The sequence below is a fragment of the Neurospora hispaniola genome (assembly GCF_033458365.1).
Source record: "Neurospora hispaniola strain FGSC 10403 chromosome Unknown B0T23scaffold_7, whole genome shotgun sequence".
NCBI lineage: Eukaryota > Fungi > Ascomycota > Sordariomycetes > Sordariales > Sordariaceae > Neurospora > Neurospora hispaniola.
Genome location: NW_026944412.1, coordinates 1,547,493 through 1,564,323, shown reverse-complemented (window position 1 = coordinate 1,564,323; position 16,831 = coordinate 1,547,493). Strand labels below are relative to the sequence as shown.

At 52.5% G+C, this 16,831-nt stretch overlaps 5 protein-coding genes across 5 annotated transcripts; 2 read left to right on the top strand and 3 right to left on the bottom strand.

Annotated features, from left to right (window-relative positions):
• The first annotated feature begins 554 nt into the window (after positions 1-554).
• Positions 555-2,651, top strand: B0T23DRAFT_214377 (squalene epoxidase-domain-containing protein). Its single transcript, XM_062833618.1, has one exon. The coding sequence runs from the start codon at positions 724-726 to the stop codon at positions 2,299-2,301; it is 1,578 nt and encodes a 525-aa protein (XP_062689917.1). The 5' UTR covers positions 555-723; the 3' UTR covers positions 2,302-2,651.
• Positions 2,652-5,924, bottom strand: B0T23DRAFT_214376 (uncharacterized protein). Its single transcript, XM_062833617.1, has 3 exons — positions 5,161-5,924; positions 4,849-5,099; positions 2,652-4,774 (listed from the first exon to the last, which is right to left on the bottom strand). The coding sequence occupies exons 1-3, from the start codon at positions 5,741-5,743 to the stop codon at positions 3,002-3,004; spliced, it is 2,607 nt and encodes an 868-aa protein (XP_062689916.1). The 5' UTR covers positions 5,744-5,924; the 3' UTR covers positions 2,652-3,001.
• Positions 5,925-7,646: 1,722 nt separating this feature from the next.
• B0T23DRAFT_431422 (uncharacterized protein) lies at positions 7,647-8,101 on the top strand (the record flags this gene model as incomplete). The annotated part of the gene is made up of 3 exons (XM_062840323.1): positions 7,647-7,735; positions 7,907-8,019; positions 8,079-8,101. The coding sequence occupies 3 exons, from the start codon at positions 7,647-7,649 to the stop codon at positions 8,099-8,101; spliced, it is 225 nt and encodes a 74-aa protein (XP_062689915.1).
• A 318-nt stretch (positions 8,102-8,419) lies between these two features.
• On the bottom strand, positions 8,420-12,961 carry B0T23DRAFT_214339 (uncharacterized protein). Its single transcript, XM_062833616.1, has 4 exons — positions 12,468-12,961; positions 11,041-12,397; positions 10,919-10,987; positions 8,420-10,858 (listed from the first exon to the last, which is right to left on the bottom strand). Exons 1-4 carry the CDS (start codon positions 12,751-12,753, stop codon positions 8,773-8,775), a joined length of 3,798 nt encoding a protein of 1,265 aa, XP_062689914.1. The 5' UTR covers positions 12,754-12,961; the 3' UTR covers positions 8,420-8,772.
• Positions 12,962-15,309: 2,348 nt separating this feature from the next.
• On the bottom strand, positions 15,310-15,743 carry B0T23DRAFT_431420 (uncharacterized protein; the record flags this gene model as incomplete). Its single annotated transcript, XM_062840322.1, has 2 exons — positions 15,310-15,340; positions 15,550-15,743. The coding sequence occupies 2 exons, from the start codon at positions 15,741-15,743 to the stop codon at positions 15,310-15,312; spliced, it is 225 nt and encodes a 74-aa protein (XP_062689913.1).
• Positions 15,744-16,831: the final 1,088 nt, after the last annotated feature.

The window sequence follows — 16,831 nt, the reverse complement described above, 5'->3', positions numbered from 1 at the left end:
GTTTCCCGTCATGGGACGATTTGTTGCGCTCCAAAAAGTTGACGGGCACTTTATTGATTATTTTGTGCCCATGTACCACCGAAATCCCCCCCTTTTCTTTTTAGCTTCTCTGGACTTTTGTTGCCCCGCGTGTTTTTGCTCGTAGATCCCCCTCTTACGCGTTGGGTGTTGTGTGTGTATGTGTGTGTTTCGCGACTCGCCGGGTTCAAAAGTTCGCAGATACCACCTACATACCTAGATACTAGTAGGGCCAGGGAAGCCGGCGAGGTGCCCGTAGCAACAATAAGACCTACACTAGCTAAAAAAATAGAATAGGGGTTCTTTTTTATCGATCCCGACAACGCCATATCTGCCCACGCGATCGTTCGATCATCGGCTCGACCCATTCGCTACTCGAATATTTACGAAGCTACACAAAACACTTGCCTATTTCGCCGAACTACCACCCATAGAAGCTGTTTCCCTTCAACGGCGCCCTGTCGGAATCTTTACCGCGAGAAAAACACTTATTTCTAAAGCCGTCCTCGACGTGTCTGCTTACTGGCTGCTGCCCGCTGTGCTTATCGCAAGCTACGTATTACTTCCACTTTCTGGACCCCACACGGAGCGAGGATCGTCGACAAACAGTTTGGGAACCTCAACGACCCGATTTATACCGATACGTCAAGCAACTTGATAAACCACACAAACGAATACACCACAACCCCCCCATTTTCCGTCCCGATGACGATCGAAGCTGACTCCGCCGAGGTCCGCAATGCGCAGCGGCGAGGAAAGTTCCACGAGGCCGATGTGGTAGTAGTAGGCGCCGGCGTCTTTGGTTGCGCGGCCGCGTACGCGCTTGCCAACCAGGGCCGTAGCGTGATCCTACTCGAGAGATGGATGCACGAGCCCGACCGGATAGTGGGCGAGTTGCTACAGCCCGGAGGTCTACAAGCGCTGCAGAAGCTCGGGCTGGGCCACTGCGTCGAAGGGATCGATGCCATCACCTGCTACGGATACCACGTCGTCTTCCACGGGGAGGAGGTGGCCATTCCTTACCCGGTGGTGGACGACCAAGGAAACGTGTACTCTGGCGAAGCGGCCGCACGAGTAGAGTCGACAACGACAAGCAACGGGACAGCAGGCAAGGCAAATAACGGGCCCAAGCTACGACGACCCGAAGGCCGATCCTTCCACCACGGCCGCTTCATCAGCCAACTCCGCAAGGCCTGCGCCGGCCACCCCAACATCACCATCTTCGAAACGACCGTGACCTCGGTCATCCGGGGCTCGTACTCCAACCAAGTCCTCGGCGTCGAAACCCTCACCACCACTGACCGCGACACCGGCGAAAAACAGCCCGACTTCTTCTTCGGCCAACTAACCCTCATCGCCGACGGCTACGACTCCAAGTTCCGTAAACAGCTCTTGCCTTCCGGCCCCGACACCACCCCTGTCGTGCGCTCCAAGTTCTACGCCCTCGAACTCATCGACTGCCCGTTCCCCCCTTCCGGCTACGGGCACGTCGTCATTGGCAAAACCTCACCCATTCTATTGTATCAGATCGGCACGCACGAAACCCGTGCCCTCATCGACGTCCCGCTCGACCTCCCCGCCGCTTCGGCAGCCAACGGTGGCGTACGGGGATACATCGAGAACACCGTCGTGCCTACTCTCCCTTCCTCCGTCCGCCCTTCGGTCCTCGCCGCCCTAAAAGATGGCAAAATCCCCCGCTCCATGCCCAACTCTTACCTCCCCGCCTCGGGGAAAGCCAACACGGCCCGCACCCCCGGCGTTCTGCTGCTAGGAGACGCGTACAACATGCGCCACCCCTTGACGGGGGGCGGCATGACCGTCGCCTTTTCCGATGTGGTCCTTTTGGCGTCCCTTTTGCATCCCGATCGGGTACCCAACCTTGCTGACTCGGCCGCCATCGAGACCGCCATGAAGGAATTCCACTGGCGCCGCAAGGCGTGGACGAGTATCATCAACACCCTGGCCCAAGCGCTGTATTCGCTTTTTGCGGCGAACGATTGGCAGCTTGATGCCTTGAGGAAGGGCTGTTTCCGGTATTTCCAGATGGGAGGCGCAAAGACGGATGAACCTGTGGCGCTGATGGGTGGACTTTTGCAACGGCCCGTGGTGCTGGCGAGACATTTCTTCACGGTGGCGTTTGTGGCCATCTGGTTGCATATGTGTGAGCGGGTGGGTAGTGTGTGGGGACTGTGGAAGGCGCCGTTGGTGTTGGTTGAAGCGGTCTTGATTCTCTGGAAGGCGTGTGTGGTGTTTTTGCCGACGATTTGGAAGGAGGCTGTTTGAGGATGGGGAAGGGAGTGCTTAGGGGGGGTCTAATGGCTGATGATGGACGACAGATGTGGAAGAAGAACGAAGCGCTTTATTAAAAGAGCTGAGCTCTCTATGAAGAAACGGAAAGTGATGAGACTTTGAAAAAGAAGGATGACCTGCAGGTGTCTGGACAGACCAAACCCCCTTTTATGGGGCACAGGGTCCTGTTGCAGTGTATAGTTACCTTTGCCGAGATATAGTAGGAATTATCAGGTACAATAATGCTAATTGCTGGAAGAAGAAGAGCAATGGTCTCGGGTTATTGTCAATGACAACTCAGGAAGCCCAGGCGATGGCCGAAGTCAAAGGCTCTTCAGACAGGGAACGATGACGCTCATAAGCGCCTCGAAGGGATAATGTGTAGATCTCAGTTTGTGTAAACTATCGTCACCGAAGTGACTGCAGATGTCGTTGCTAATAGACACCTGGACCAGTAGAGAACCAGAGAAACTGTCCGCAATTCCGTAGATAAGGACAAAGTAAGGCAAGTATCGTTCATACCCTTACTGTGTACTGTCAAGATCCATCCCCTATCCATCCACAAGATATTTGTTGCCCCCATCCATGCAAAGTCCCACACATCTCCCAAGTATACACCTAACAGATGCATTCAACTCCTCCAGAGACGCTCCAGAGAAAGTACGATGGCCTCCTCCGTATCTGATACGTTGTCCTACACCATATCATAATCCGAATCCGCCCCCACCGTCGAGCTCCCACCATCTGAACCATCCAGATCTTTCAACCCACCATCTTCATCATCTCCCAACATGAAGTTATCGGTATCCGAGTACCCACCTCCATTATTATTATTACCTCCCGCGCCTCTTCCCTCTGTTGCTATCATACCGCCTTGCTTCGACGAAGAAGACGCGTCGCCACTCTCACTCCTTCCGGTGGTAGTGCCATCATTACCGTCCACATACCTAGCCAACGCCCTTCCCACCGCCTGATGCTCCGCCGGCTGCGTATACATGGCATCCGCATACTCGCCATCTTCCCTAGAACTAAGGTGAAAATCCTCTGATGATATCTCCGAAGAAGGTACCGCAACGACCCGATGGCGATTCGGCCCCCCGGGGTCTAGGTTAAGTCGTCCAAGTCCACTTCCCAGTCCCGTACTACTCACTGTCGCCGTCGTTACCACGCTTTGCTCGACATCCATGCTGGGCACTGTAGCCGTTTCCGTCGCAGTTTGCGCAGTACGGGCACTGATGATTTCGAACCTGTCAAGATTATCGCCCAGCTCGGACACACCGTAAATCGAACCGCCAATTCTGTCATCGTCGTCCATCATAGTCGTGTCATCACCATCGCGGGTGCCTGTCCCGGAAGTCCTCGTACCCGTAGTCGGAATCGTATAACCTGTATGATACGCCGGTCCCGGCTCACTCGGTCCCATTTCCGCAGGGGGAATGGCATTTTGAAACACGCCGCCCGACCCATCGTCGAGGCCGCCGGCCCAGATGGGCAGGAAATCCATTTCAGGGGAGGTCAGGCTGGGTAAGAGTAAGTGGTCCGATAAAAAGAATTGGAAGGGTTCTTCGTTGTATCCCTTCCCCAAGACGCGGTCGCAAAGAGAGCTGAGGGCGGCATAGACTTCGCTCTCGAATTGGTGGATGTTGAACTCGTTCAATTGCTTCGAGGGGTGTTTTGGATGATATTCCCCCTTTTCAGGATTTGGTTGGAAATCGGGGTGGGGAAGGTTGGCGGCTTCCCAGAGGGAGGTATACTTATCGACGTAAGTTCGGATTGTACAGCCGTTGTAGGTAGAGAGGCTGAGGGGGCCGTGGCCGGACAGTTTTGGTAAGCTCTGGTGGTAAAGACTCTCCCAGAAGAAAGGAGTGAGGGCGCGCTGGGTGTGGCTAAGGTTTTGGTACAAGTCCCTGAGGGAGTAGCGTTCGTGCAGGGGTATATAATGGCTGCGCTGGGCTGCGATGAGGGTGGCAAGACGGCCAGATGGGGCGTGTTCCCGGAGACATCTTTGAATATCATTGTGGAAGATGCCGACAAGGGCCTGGAGGAGGTTTTGGTGCGCGGTCTTGAGCTCGTCGCTTCCCTGTGCGTGAATGATCATGCCTTGCTGTTTCAAGAGATCCCATTCCTCGAGACCGGTCCCAATACGGTCGAAGACGGTGTTGGAGCGAAGCATGTCGAGCAGGCCGATGATCCGTTCAGAAAAGGTGCGACTGGCATATTCGACAGGGTCCGATGGTAAGTCGCCATAATCGTCTCTTCTTCGTTGGGCCCAAGTAAGGGCCGGACGTTTCGGGGAGGGGTCCGGCGCCGCATAGTCGACGGCGAGTTCGCTCACGAGGATTCTGAAGGCGGCGACGAGAACACTGGGGATTTTAAGAGCAAGCGCGAGCTGGAAGGATCTCTCGGAGCAGATTTCAACGAACTTCGTGTTCGGCGGGGCGATGAGCCACTGTGTCACCGGATCAACCTAGACGGCGATGTGTCAGTATAGTCCCCAAACCATCAGAACGGAGACATTAAGAATGTGTGGGAGTTACTTACAACTACCTGGGGTATCTCGAGGTGTATTGCCACTTGGGCGACTGTCCACATGCGTGCAGCAGAGTTGAGAAGCAGACCGTTCCCGTTGATAGCATGAAGCACCCTCATAATGGCCACTCGGTGCCGTATTCCGCAGTAGTCTGGGATCCTTCGGAACGTAGGAAAATAAGAGGAATGTTCTTCGTCCTCCGGGTCCACGTCAACGATACCTGGGACAACCTTTGGTTTCCACTCGGATCTATCCATGGAGCCTGCAAAGTAGCTTGTGAGAAGTTGATCTAAATATCATGTGTAAGGGGGGCCTGGACTCACAGAACTGCAGGAGACCCCTGCACGCATCATCATGGCCGAGGACAAGCATGGCACTTACCGACCTGCTAGCTAAGGGTCTCTTGTCCCAAATGCTCGCCAGGTGTCCGGTCTCCAGAATTTCCTCTGGGCAGTAATGTCCGGCCAAAAACCATAGCTTGACCATCTTTGGGAGCCAAAGGGCAGCAGTGAGGTCGGCCAGCTCTGAGCCCTCAGTTGGGGGTGTGAAGTCAAGCACGTAGTCAATCCCAGGAGGCAATGTCTCCATTCCTAGTTGGCGGCGCATGCGTTCCTGTCGTTTGGGCTTGAACATGGCGTTTATCTTGCTTGAGTTGAGACCGGCAAGTGTTGGGAAGCTCATTCTGAGCCACAATGTCCGCCATGGATTCCCATTGCAAGCAATGGCGTCTGAGTTCTTGGGAAAGGTAACAGCCGCAAGAACATTGCCCTCTCCTTCCTCTGCCGTTGTGCTCATAAGAAGGTTTAACTCGTCAAAGTGATGCTTGATAGCATTCTCGACGGACAAGTCAAGGGGAGAGGGTGATGCAGGCGGGTCAAGATCAGGAGGCAGAGAAGACCACTGCATGATGGCGAACTGACGGGGAACAGGAATCAATAGGTTGGATGATTTAGTAAAAGATCCTAAGCTGGTAATGATCAAAGGACGGCGGGATGGAGAGTGGTTTGTTGGAACAGGCCGCAACCGGAAGAGAACGAGAGAGAAGTCAAGTTGACGGAGCTTGTGGCTAGGTGAAGTTACTCAAGGAAGAGTGACGGTGATCAAGATGAGGAGTACGAATGCTTTCAGATCAATTCAAGAGTAGATGAGCCAAACCTCAGGGCTTCAATCATATGAAAACAAAGAAGAGTTGACATGGATGGACGACAATGGAAGAGACGGAGGTAGGGCAACAGCTGCCTGCGGTGGGGTTGTCTGGCTCAGCAGCGAATGACAGCTCAAACCAGTGAACTGGGTAGCTACCTAGCTGGCATCAATGACTCTTTTGGGCTGTTCGTAAGAGGCCGCGTTGCCTGCTGCTTGAATGGATCATGTCAGCTTCATTCAAGCAATGGAACAACCTCACTGGTTGCCTGGTGTTGCCTCATTGTTGGTGTGGAGGGGTAGGCAGCCATGAAGCCAGAGGGACCTATTGATTGTCGGAACCGGCAAGCCAAAGGGAATCCCCGGCCCGCGAATAGGATATCAACCTAAAGACGAGACCGCTGCTGGGTTCCGTCTGTAATTGCAGTTTGAAGAAAACTCAGGGCCATTACATATCCACGTCAGAGGACTACCTCTAGGCATCTGTCGATATAGAGTATAGCTTGGCGCTTCCTATTAATCACTACTAAGTCTAGACATACCCCATGGTGTGAACTTGAGAAGGAATCCACTACGAAGCCCCATCGATATCGATCAAGTCCATTCTGGACGTTGAGCTTACTTACACTACAACTATATATGCAACTGTACATGACTCCAACCATTATCTCTCCGTCACTTCGGCCCATCATTGAATGCCATTTGCCCGCCTTACAGCGTCAAGATGAACCTCCGACTGGAATGAGCCAGCCAGATCCTGGAGAAACACCCCGCACTTTGCGTGTGGCTCGAGCCCTCTCTTGCTCCAAATCTCCCCCAACGTTCCAGGCGTTTCAGACCCTTTGAACCGGACGACCAGGGCCTCGGTGTGATCAACTCTTTCCGCAGCAACGTTTTCTGCCATGGGATGAAATTGATCCCAGCGTTGAGGCGTCACAGCGTCAACCGCTTCCATCCGTCGCCAACCACTACGACGAGAGCTACCCGAAAGTCTGATGATGATGCTCGACCATGGCCCAAGTGTCTGTGTCCAGGTGCATGATGTGTGTGCCGGGTGTGTCGCGTGCCCATTGTCTCCAATATCCCCGCTCCTCGCGCGGACGGTCCATTAGACGACCCAGTCAAAGCACACATATGGCCCGCGACGTCAGTCCATCTCCGTTTCATCGTATGAGATTGCATATCTTGAGAGTCGTTCAAGACACTGGCCTTAAAGGAAGGCTACATTGATCGTTCGTTTGTGAATACTGTGCGACACCAGAAATCCGAAAGCGCAAGGTCTACATCAATTTGGAGGGATATTTGAACTTTCGACTTTGACTGGGTAACCGAACTATATCACCTACAGTACCTACTTGAGTATACAAACATACTAGACCACCCTAACCAGGTCAGGTCTAGATAACCACTTGTTTATACTTTCAAACTATTGGGTGTCTCACCGCCTGTCTAGATAGGTAGCTGGCCTAGGTAGCTATCTACTAGTTTCTCCTTGCTTCCTTCCTTAATTGCTTCCTACCTGCTCTACCTCGGACTCTCAGCCAAACTATATGAGCAAGCGTTGATCCCCCTCCTCTGCTCCGCATTCCTATACTCCATCTTTGTCCACCCACGAGTCAAACAAAACAAACCAAATAAATACAAACCCCCCAAGTTCCAAACAAACATGTTTCCCTCTCCCGCTTCCTACGTCGCCCTCAGCAGCGGCGGCGTCTCCCCAGGCCACTCCTCTTCCTCCTCCCCGCGACCATTTGTGTAAGTTCACCCCCCCCCCCCCCCCCCCCCCCCCCCTTTCCCCTTCCGCTTCCCACCTTCCTACCTACCTCTCCTCCCCTTTCCGCCTCCCAAATTACTTTTCTATCGGATCTACATCGACTTCTATATCTCCCCAACCCAGCTCACTCACACTCTCTACAAACCCGAAAGCCGCCACCCCCGCCTAGCCATCTTCACCGTCGCCCTCGTCGGCGTCGGCGCCGTCTTCAGACACGTGTCGACGACGATCCGCAACAACGAGCTGGCCCAGAAGAGCTCGCCTGGTTCGCGGTTCTTTGTCAGCGTAGATAGGAGTGGCGGGGGAATCTGACTGATCTATCAGGGGGGCCAGGAAATCAGGAATAGGAAGAATGGAAAGGCGAAAGGGGTGGGTGATATAGGGTGATGGATGTGGGATGTTCGTGCACAAATGTGTTAATGAGTGATGAATAATGAAGCGACATGAGTTGGATGATGCGGGAGATGTAGAATTTCTGCGTGGATGGTAATGACGACAGCAGAAAGTTTGGGATTTGAATTTGGAAGATGTGTTCGTGCGAGGGGATGAAGAAGTTGATGCGATCCTGGATTAGCGTTGATCAACTTTGTCAGAATAACCAGAATGGCAACAGCAAAGCATGAAGATAGTCAAACGCGAATCGCGTCAATTTTACTTTGTTAAAAAAATGGCAACAAGACATAACTCAAAAAGCCCAAACTCAAAGAGATGCTAAGCACATGCATGTCAACCATGCAATTATGAACAACTAACATGCCATTCTGGCTAAAACATCAATTTCAACGCCTTACCAATGCAGCGACTACCCTCAAATAGTGCCTAGGTAGTATAAAATGCCAACCCATCAAAGAGAAAAACCCACATGACGGTAAAGAGAAATAGGAAAGAAACCCAAAAAAGAAAAGAAAAGAAAAGAAAAATAAATACCATAATTCAGACATGCATATGCAGATTGTGCAAAGGATATCAATCAATCACTCCGACCCTTCTTTTCCCTAAGCGAACCTGCCCTTTCCTTTTAATTTACCCCTTCTTTCAGAGCAAAATCACCGCTCCTGATCAAGTCGTCCATGCGATGGTGGCGCTCATCCAGCGAACTACCACCACCAATCTGATGACGGCGACGATCGTCGTCCTCCCGCTCATCTGAATTCGATGATGCTGCTGCCGCTGCTATTGCTGCTCCAATAGCAACTCTTCCCTTTCCTTTACTCCTCCGGTTGTGCCTCGGCTCAAAGATCTTGTTGTTCACCTCGCTTTTCGAATAGTCGCTGTCATCTTCCTCGTGTTCTTCTTTCGAATTCCCCCTTCTGTCTGTAGTTTCGTGCCCACTCAAAGTCGGTATTCTAGTGGCAGTCTCCAACCTCCTGAACGACCTTCGTAGCCCCCGATTTGCCATATCTCTGTTTGTCGAGCCAGCCGAGCCAGCCGAGCTGGACAACCTGGACGACCTTCTCTCTTCTCCTGACCCCCGCCTTGACGGAGTGCTGTACTGCTGCTGGTGCTGCTGTTTTATCGCTTTTTTGGCCAAATAGCTACCACTGCTTGTACCTTCGTCTGCGGAATTCCCAGCCGTGCTAGGTGCCGTGCTCCTCAAGACTTGCATCTCGCGCACCACCTCGCCAAGACTAGCCTGTAGATTCATCTTTGCCAGCATCAGCTTGTTCATCCGGTTGCTGTCCTGCTCTTGCTGGGATCTCTTCTCAAGCATGGCCGCAGCCAGCGTAGTGGTACTGGACATCACGTCATTACCCGCTTGAGAACCAGCTCCGAGCGCTGATGGGTCAAGGTCGGCGGAGTTGGGCAGCTCGACGGATGATTGTCGTTGGGACGACGGGCTGTCATGAGTGCCACTAGCGCTATCTGGGATTTCCAGTGCCAGAGCCGAGCGGTTGTTTGGGGCGATTCGGACCATAGCTCGTGGCGACATCACCATGCTCTGTGGGCGGGAGGATGCCAAGTATAAGGAGCGACGTGGAGAACGAAGACCTGCGCCTGGACTTGTTACCGACCCTTCGGGTATGCCATGCCGAGTGCTGTGGGGACGAGACTGAGATGGTAATGACGGGTCCATCGATGCGGAAGAAGAACTCTCAAGGGGCCGATCCTGCGCAGGCGCAAAGATCATCGTGTTGTTCGACATGGTACGGTTGTGCATGGGTATTCGTCGCCACGTTCCGGGACGTGGGGAGACCGACGTTCTCTGTGCTGAGGTAAGTCCCGGATGGAAGCGTGACGGAACCCAAGTCGTGAAGTAGTCCTCTCCTGTCTCGGTCGACTGGCCTTCATCCATATAGTTTCGTACCTGTTCGGTGTCGTGAGTTGCATTGTCCTCCTCATACTCGTCGTTTGTAACCAGCTCGTCGTCACCGTTTTCCGCATCGGTGTTCTCCTTCGCCTCGTTCGCAAAATCCCGTCGGACAGTGCCATTGTTGAGATATTCGGGGACGGCCGGGAATGTCGCATTAGATACCATATCGGCCGGATCGCTTGCTGTTGATCTCGTGTCTGGATCATGTCCTGAAAACCTCTTTGGTTGCTCCCTCACCATGCTCATTCTCCTCTGCCAGTCCTGTGCCGGTCTATTGTCAACAGCACCGTAGTCGTGAGGAGACGTAAACGTCCCATCTTGTTGGTCCATCCACGTTCGGATGGCATTCTGCGTCTTCCTACGCTCGTTACGTCGTTGAGTCCGTATAGTTGCAGAATCAGGAGCACGTCGGAACACCTCTTCCAAGGCACGATCCTTCTGAAAACCCACCAACGATTCTTCACGAATTCGAAGGCTCGGGCTGAAGAGTGCTGTCCTGCTTGCGGGGTCTACAATGGAAACCGCCCTGTGACGGCTGCGGCCTGGATTTTCCACCAGGTCCGTCGGCTCGTACATAGAGGGGGCCAAAATGAACCTTTCGTAAATGAAAATGATGAGTAATAGGGGGAAGTGAGTCGCTTTGATGACGGTGCGATTGAGCCAGACAAACTGCCTCATGGGCATTAAAAATCTTAGTGGGGTCAATGCCCATGCAAGAATGTTGACCGGTGCAACGTATGAAAAAAGCGAGTCGTTTTTCACCATGGAAATCGTGTTGATGGCGAAGAGAAACCTGTATGATTTAGCAAAGACCTAATGAGAAGACGGTAACATGACATCGAAAGTAACTCACTGATGCTCCTGCTTTGCGTTCAATGCGATAGCCATAAATGAGTTTGTTAGCACGGTCACAAGTAGTGTCCTAAAAGAAGGTCAGTCTTTGCGCACTCCGGGGATTTGATCTTCTCAGCTTACACAATCACGAAGTGGCAAATGATGAGAAACAGGCCAAGTAACATCTTCCCCATCCAGTTATGATCCGGCCATATTTCCCAGGCAGCCGGACTATAGCCCACCAGTATCTGAAACATGCTGTATGCTACTACACTCGGATCGTTCGTGCTTTTGGAGATGAAGAACACCGAGAAACCGCAGCAGACCACAATGACCAAGACGAAAACCGCAGCTAGGTCAACAGCCATGAGCCGGAATGCTATCAGTAACTGTGAAAAGTACTGATAGTGATCCAATATACTGAAAATCCTGGGGAGCAAAAGGATGGCGATAGCAGCGAGTACATCATAGGCATTGTCGTTCAGCTTGTGTGGGTCGAGAAGAAATACGCCGTAAATGCGCATGCAGTAGTAGATGATCAACAGCAACAGGATACCCAGGTCGAAAATGTTCCAGAAGCTCATGATGTAGAGCGAGAATCCGTGCTCGTTGAAGCCGATGATTTCATCGAGCATAAACCCAGCGCTCCAGAACCAGAAGATCAACTCCAGCGTGGTGATTGTGCTGGATCTCTCATTCAGAACAGCCATGAACAGGCAGAGAAGAACACCCAGTGAGCAGGTAGAGAGAAAATGGCGATATCGTGGGACCCTCAGTCGTGAGAGTTTGAAAACCGAGGCTTGACGAGGATCGTACAGCGTAACAGATCTTCGTCCCAGCGACAATGGTTGGCCCCTGAGACGGTCCTCTTTGCCTTGCTGACTACCAAGGAGTGGTGTTCGTACCGTGCTTTGGCGGCGAGACTGGGCGGAAGATAAATCGGTAGCTATCGAGGTGCGACGATGTAACTGATCTGCGGCAGAGTAAAAGCTAATGGCGCCATTCCAAATGGCCTCAAGTTGTTGTACGACCAGAGGATGGGACAAGAAGTGTTTTGCCGAGGCTCGTATGGCGACTTCGAGAGTTGATGTTCTCATGGCGGCCGGCTTCTCCCTCTTATTCGAATTGGTCGGCATATGCAATCCCGTGACGCCCTGTAGAGGATAAAAGTCATAGGATAGGGCATCAACAAGTTCCCGAGTCGAGTATTCCTTGAGTAGCTTGATGGCTAGCAACTCGCAGACCTTGGCTCGTGTGCTGCTGGTGCCAGTGTTTGCTGGGTAAACTTGAGACTCCTTTTCGAATTGAAGACAGTTTGCCATCAAGGCATATAGAGTTCCTCTTGAGAAATGCTGGGACCGAATCTGTTGTTGCATTGGCTTTACCAGAAATTGAAACACTTGGGGAGACCTCAACTGCTCCCAGGTCAAGGTCGTATCCGTTCTTGCCTGAACAATAATGCGGATAGCATGCGTCATGCTATATATTGGAAGGGAATCTATCGGTTTGTACAAGATTAGCCTTGCACATGGTCTTTGGCGTATATGGAGCAACGGAAGGTATCATACCAAGGTGCCCAGCACAGAAGAGCGGCAGAACACCAATTGCCTGATTCAGACCATCTTCATCCTCAGTACCTCGGTTGGAAGCGTTCTGGCGTGGTTGTCTCGCATCGTCGGACTCGTCATCGTCATCGTCGGCCTCGGTGAAGTCGGCGGTCGCGTGTCGATGTTGCGTATAACTCCGGACAGAAGCAGGACGTCGTAGTAGCGGTTCCGAGTTTCTCTCAAGTAGATCGCCGTCGTCTGGGTTGCGCGCAGCACCCTTGAAGGGTCGTATCAAGGTAGACAGCATGCTTTCTCCTGGCCCCAACGGGTCTCGATGGCCCCCGACTCAAGTTCTTTTGGACGTTTAAAGCGCCATGGACGCGGTCATTATCGCAAAACCGCGGGCCACTGGTGAGGAATGGTAATGAGATCGAGGCGAGAAGGTTGGCGTAGGTTGATGTTTGCGACTTGCAAGAGGGGCGAACAAGATAAGGCAAGGAATAGAGACAAGGGGTTGTTTTCAGTAAGGCAGGGGACTGAACGTAGTCCTGATATAAATATGAGGCCGGCCGGAGCGATACCCTGGTTGCCGCAGTGGAATTTCAGCGGGAGAGGATGCGAAGCTAAGAAATCCGGGGAGCCGGACTTGACGTAGAGGCAACCTCGAGATAAGTAGGTCGGATCTCCGGGATACAGTCGAGTCGCGGGGGGCCTCGATGATGAGATGAGGTGGTGCAGAAAAGAAATGGCTGTACGCCGGTTACACAGCGGCGGCTACAATCCAGAAGCCAGCAGGTCCAGGAATAAGAACAGGAAGACGGGAAGAAAGAAACGAAGGAAGAAAGGCAACCAAAGGTCGCTGGCGTCGAGGCTTTCCAATTCCCTTGTCACTTAGCGGCACGTTGACAACCTAGTTGCAAGCTAGCTCAGGCCGTCCCGTTGTTTCGTCTCAAGTGACAAGACAACTCTTGGAGACCAAGCCCGTCCGGTTTCCCCGATCCAGCAAAGTGGCAGGTACCGATTGTGTATTCTTGGAGGCTGTAACTTTCAACCTTTTCGTCTTGACTGCCCGCCGTGAGCCGCAACCATTCCCGTCCTTGTATTTTACCCGATGTAAGTGAAGTGGCCCTTCTTTCTTACGTAGGAGCCATCTTTAGGTTTTTGCTCCGAGACTTTGACAACACCATAGACAGATCACGGGAGTCTCGACATGGGCTGCTGCAAGACAAATGACGCGCGTGAAGCGCAACAGCACCTGACACTGACAAGTAACCATCGTAGGTGGTGAGCTCGAAAGAGGGGAACAACCGTGAGATGTGTCGGAAGATGATGGAACCCAAACTGCCTAGTGTCAAACACGGGCTTCGTCTAACCATGAATGGATGATAAGAAGGATGTGCGGAGTTTGGTGACTGAGGAAATCCTAGGTAGGAATGCGGTGAGCAGCACCATGGTCAGAGCATCGCAGGGCACAAGACAGTCCAAGAAACAATACAATCTTGGGGCTGACCGGGGGCCCTTGCTCCATCAGCGCCTTCCCACGCGCATCCCACCAATCACGCCAGCCTACCTGGCCATCTTGCCATTTAGTGGTTCACACTCTCCCAGACCACACTTGACAAATGGAACCTCCAAGTTGCTGGGTCCAGTCTCAAATCTCTCATCAAGTTCCATTTCCACTTTGCACTCTTTCTTCCCATTGAATTTCGACAGACCGACAGGAGGCTCACTGCGTTTGTCTTTTGAGGCGAAATGGATCTTTATAAGTCTTGACGTTATCATCTCCCTCAGTCCCTCACTCCCTCTTCCCCTTTCACCATTGCACCAAGGCCCCCTCTTCCCGTCCAAGGCCTCAACGGCACGCGGCCGACCTCACATGGGCAATCGAGCGAATGAGACAACCTCTTTTGTTTTTCCTTCGTGTGCACCTGGTACAAGCCCCCATTCCATCTTCCTCGAATCGTATCCAGAATGGTCGCTGCCAAGCACAGCCTGCCGACGTACTGCGTTGAATGAGGCTGAGAAAGTGCTTGTCAAGGCCTCGAGGGCGGTCAAGATGATTCAAAGCCATGAGACAGACCCTCTCTCTTGCGTTTGGTGCGAGCTGTCTCACTCTTCTTATCATGGAATTTTATTCCGCATACTGAGCGTTATTGCCCGCAACCCGTCCGCTGGGCTTTTGCCAGATGACGATTGACACTAGCGACTGCATGTCTGGATGTATATATATCGTCGATACTTATATCGCCATCACGCAGGGTCCTGGTGGTGACACATGATCAAAGATTTGTCTCGATGTAACAGCGATTGTAGGAGACCGGTCGATGGTCGTCTCGCTAGTCCGGGTGGGTCCGCCGTCGATGCTGGATAGGTTGAGATGTGATGGAGGGTTGCAACAAGTCATTCGATTCGGTCACAAGCCGCATCCGCCACGACGGGCACTTACATCCAATTGGACGAGGCGACACGGCAAGCCCAAACCATTTCTTGCTTCACCAAGTGCTCTCATTATGTAGAAGCTATGAGACGTCCTGTCAGGCTAACGAGTCGGATATGAATTTCAGTCTTTCGAACCATTGATAACTGATGAGGCGTCCTGCGTGCCTACCTCATCAGTCGTCCACAACTGTCTCAGCTACGCATCTCGAAGCAAATTCGAAGAAAGGTTTACGTTGAAACATGGGCAGATGGGGTTACGACCGTCATCAACGATCCTGGGTACTTTGATACAGAACACACAACAGCTGTATTACCTGTGACACCCTCCACGAACCTCTGCGGCCAGCTGACGATCTCGAGGCTGCAGACGTCGCTGACTATGGTGGTGCGGAGCGCCTCGGGGCGACGTCATGTCCCGTTACGGCTACTGCACCTTCTGGGTGCAATTGCTCTTCCTGTCACATTGACCAGTGTTTGTCTAGGCCTGTGCTACGATCCAAGGAACCACCACAGTAATTGACAGCCTGGTGGGCAATGGAGTTTAGATCGGTGCAGCACCAGCTGTACGTTACATTCTTGGTTCGCTGGACGTATAAGGACCCTAACCCAGGAGCCCCGCCGTGTGCGAAATAAGAGTCCGAGCCTCCTACAAGTAAGAGCTTACGGAGCAGACCGGTCCTTGCCCGGCGAAAACAAGACCCACTCGGAGCCGGATGGCCCACTTTCCCTGGCGGACTTTCCGGGTGGTGGTGCATACAGCGAGATGATGGCACCGGCCAAGACCCGAAGCACAAACTCACCATACTTGGAGCGGAACATGATCTTTGGAATTCCGCACTCTTGCAAATCCTTTGGCATGCTGTATGACTCGGAGACTGACTCCATCAACCTAGATGCTTATCCGTTTCCTCACAGTGCACGTCCCGTTATACTGCAAACACAGAAGCTCTCAAGTCTCGATATACAGTCGGCAACTGACACCAACACGCACTGCGTGGGCTATGGTGAGCATCCGCCGCCAGAAGACTTCGGCAGGTGAGGGCTACGGGACGGTCGAGATCGGTGTTAAGATCCCGACAACCGGACCCGATGCGAACGATGACTCTGACGAGCCCCAAAGAGCAAGCGATACCGCTGCTCCATAACCCCACAGATGGCTGGTTGGCGTACGTAAGAGGAAAATCTCGCTTCGATCAGCAGCAGCCCATCTTGTTCACCTCTTCTGCATGGATATAAAAGGTTAGCTTGGTACGACGATCGAACAAGAAACAGGGAGTAGGCAGACGACAGGAGAGCCATTTCCTGTGCAAAAAATTAAGGTTCTTTGCCACTCGCAAGAACCGAGCTAACCATTTCTATCCCTGCAGAGGTGGAGTGTACCCCATCACGATTCTGGCGAGGACGACCAGCAGATGCATACACTGCATATGTATTATGTAGGGCAAGCAAAAAAGATGGTTTCGGCCAATGCTGAAATTTTAGCGAACATATCAACATCGAACATCGGATGGTGATTGTGACAACATGCTGCAACTCTGCCGGTCCTCTCCTGCTGTCACGGGCCTCACGGCATCGCATCGGTCCTAGTAATGATGGTACGTAGTCGAAGACGACCGATCGGCAGTGACAAGATAGGGACGGCGAAAATGCCGGACACCAGGACGGACGGGCCCCGGATTGGTGACAGGGGACAGCACTTGTTGACATGGATTTTTGTGGTGGTGATGGTACCCACGGTCGCACACGACAAGATTGATGAGTGATGACACCTGAGTTCAGCACACAAAACACCACCAGACTCAGTCGAATACCACGCAAATCAACAGGTTCTATTGCATTGGATGCTCAGCGACGGCGCCTTCGAAGTCTATGCAGTTCTGTAGTGTTAGTAGTGGTATCGGCTCAACGCATTCATAGTCATGGTGTCTTTACGTTAAAGCCGCCCA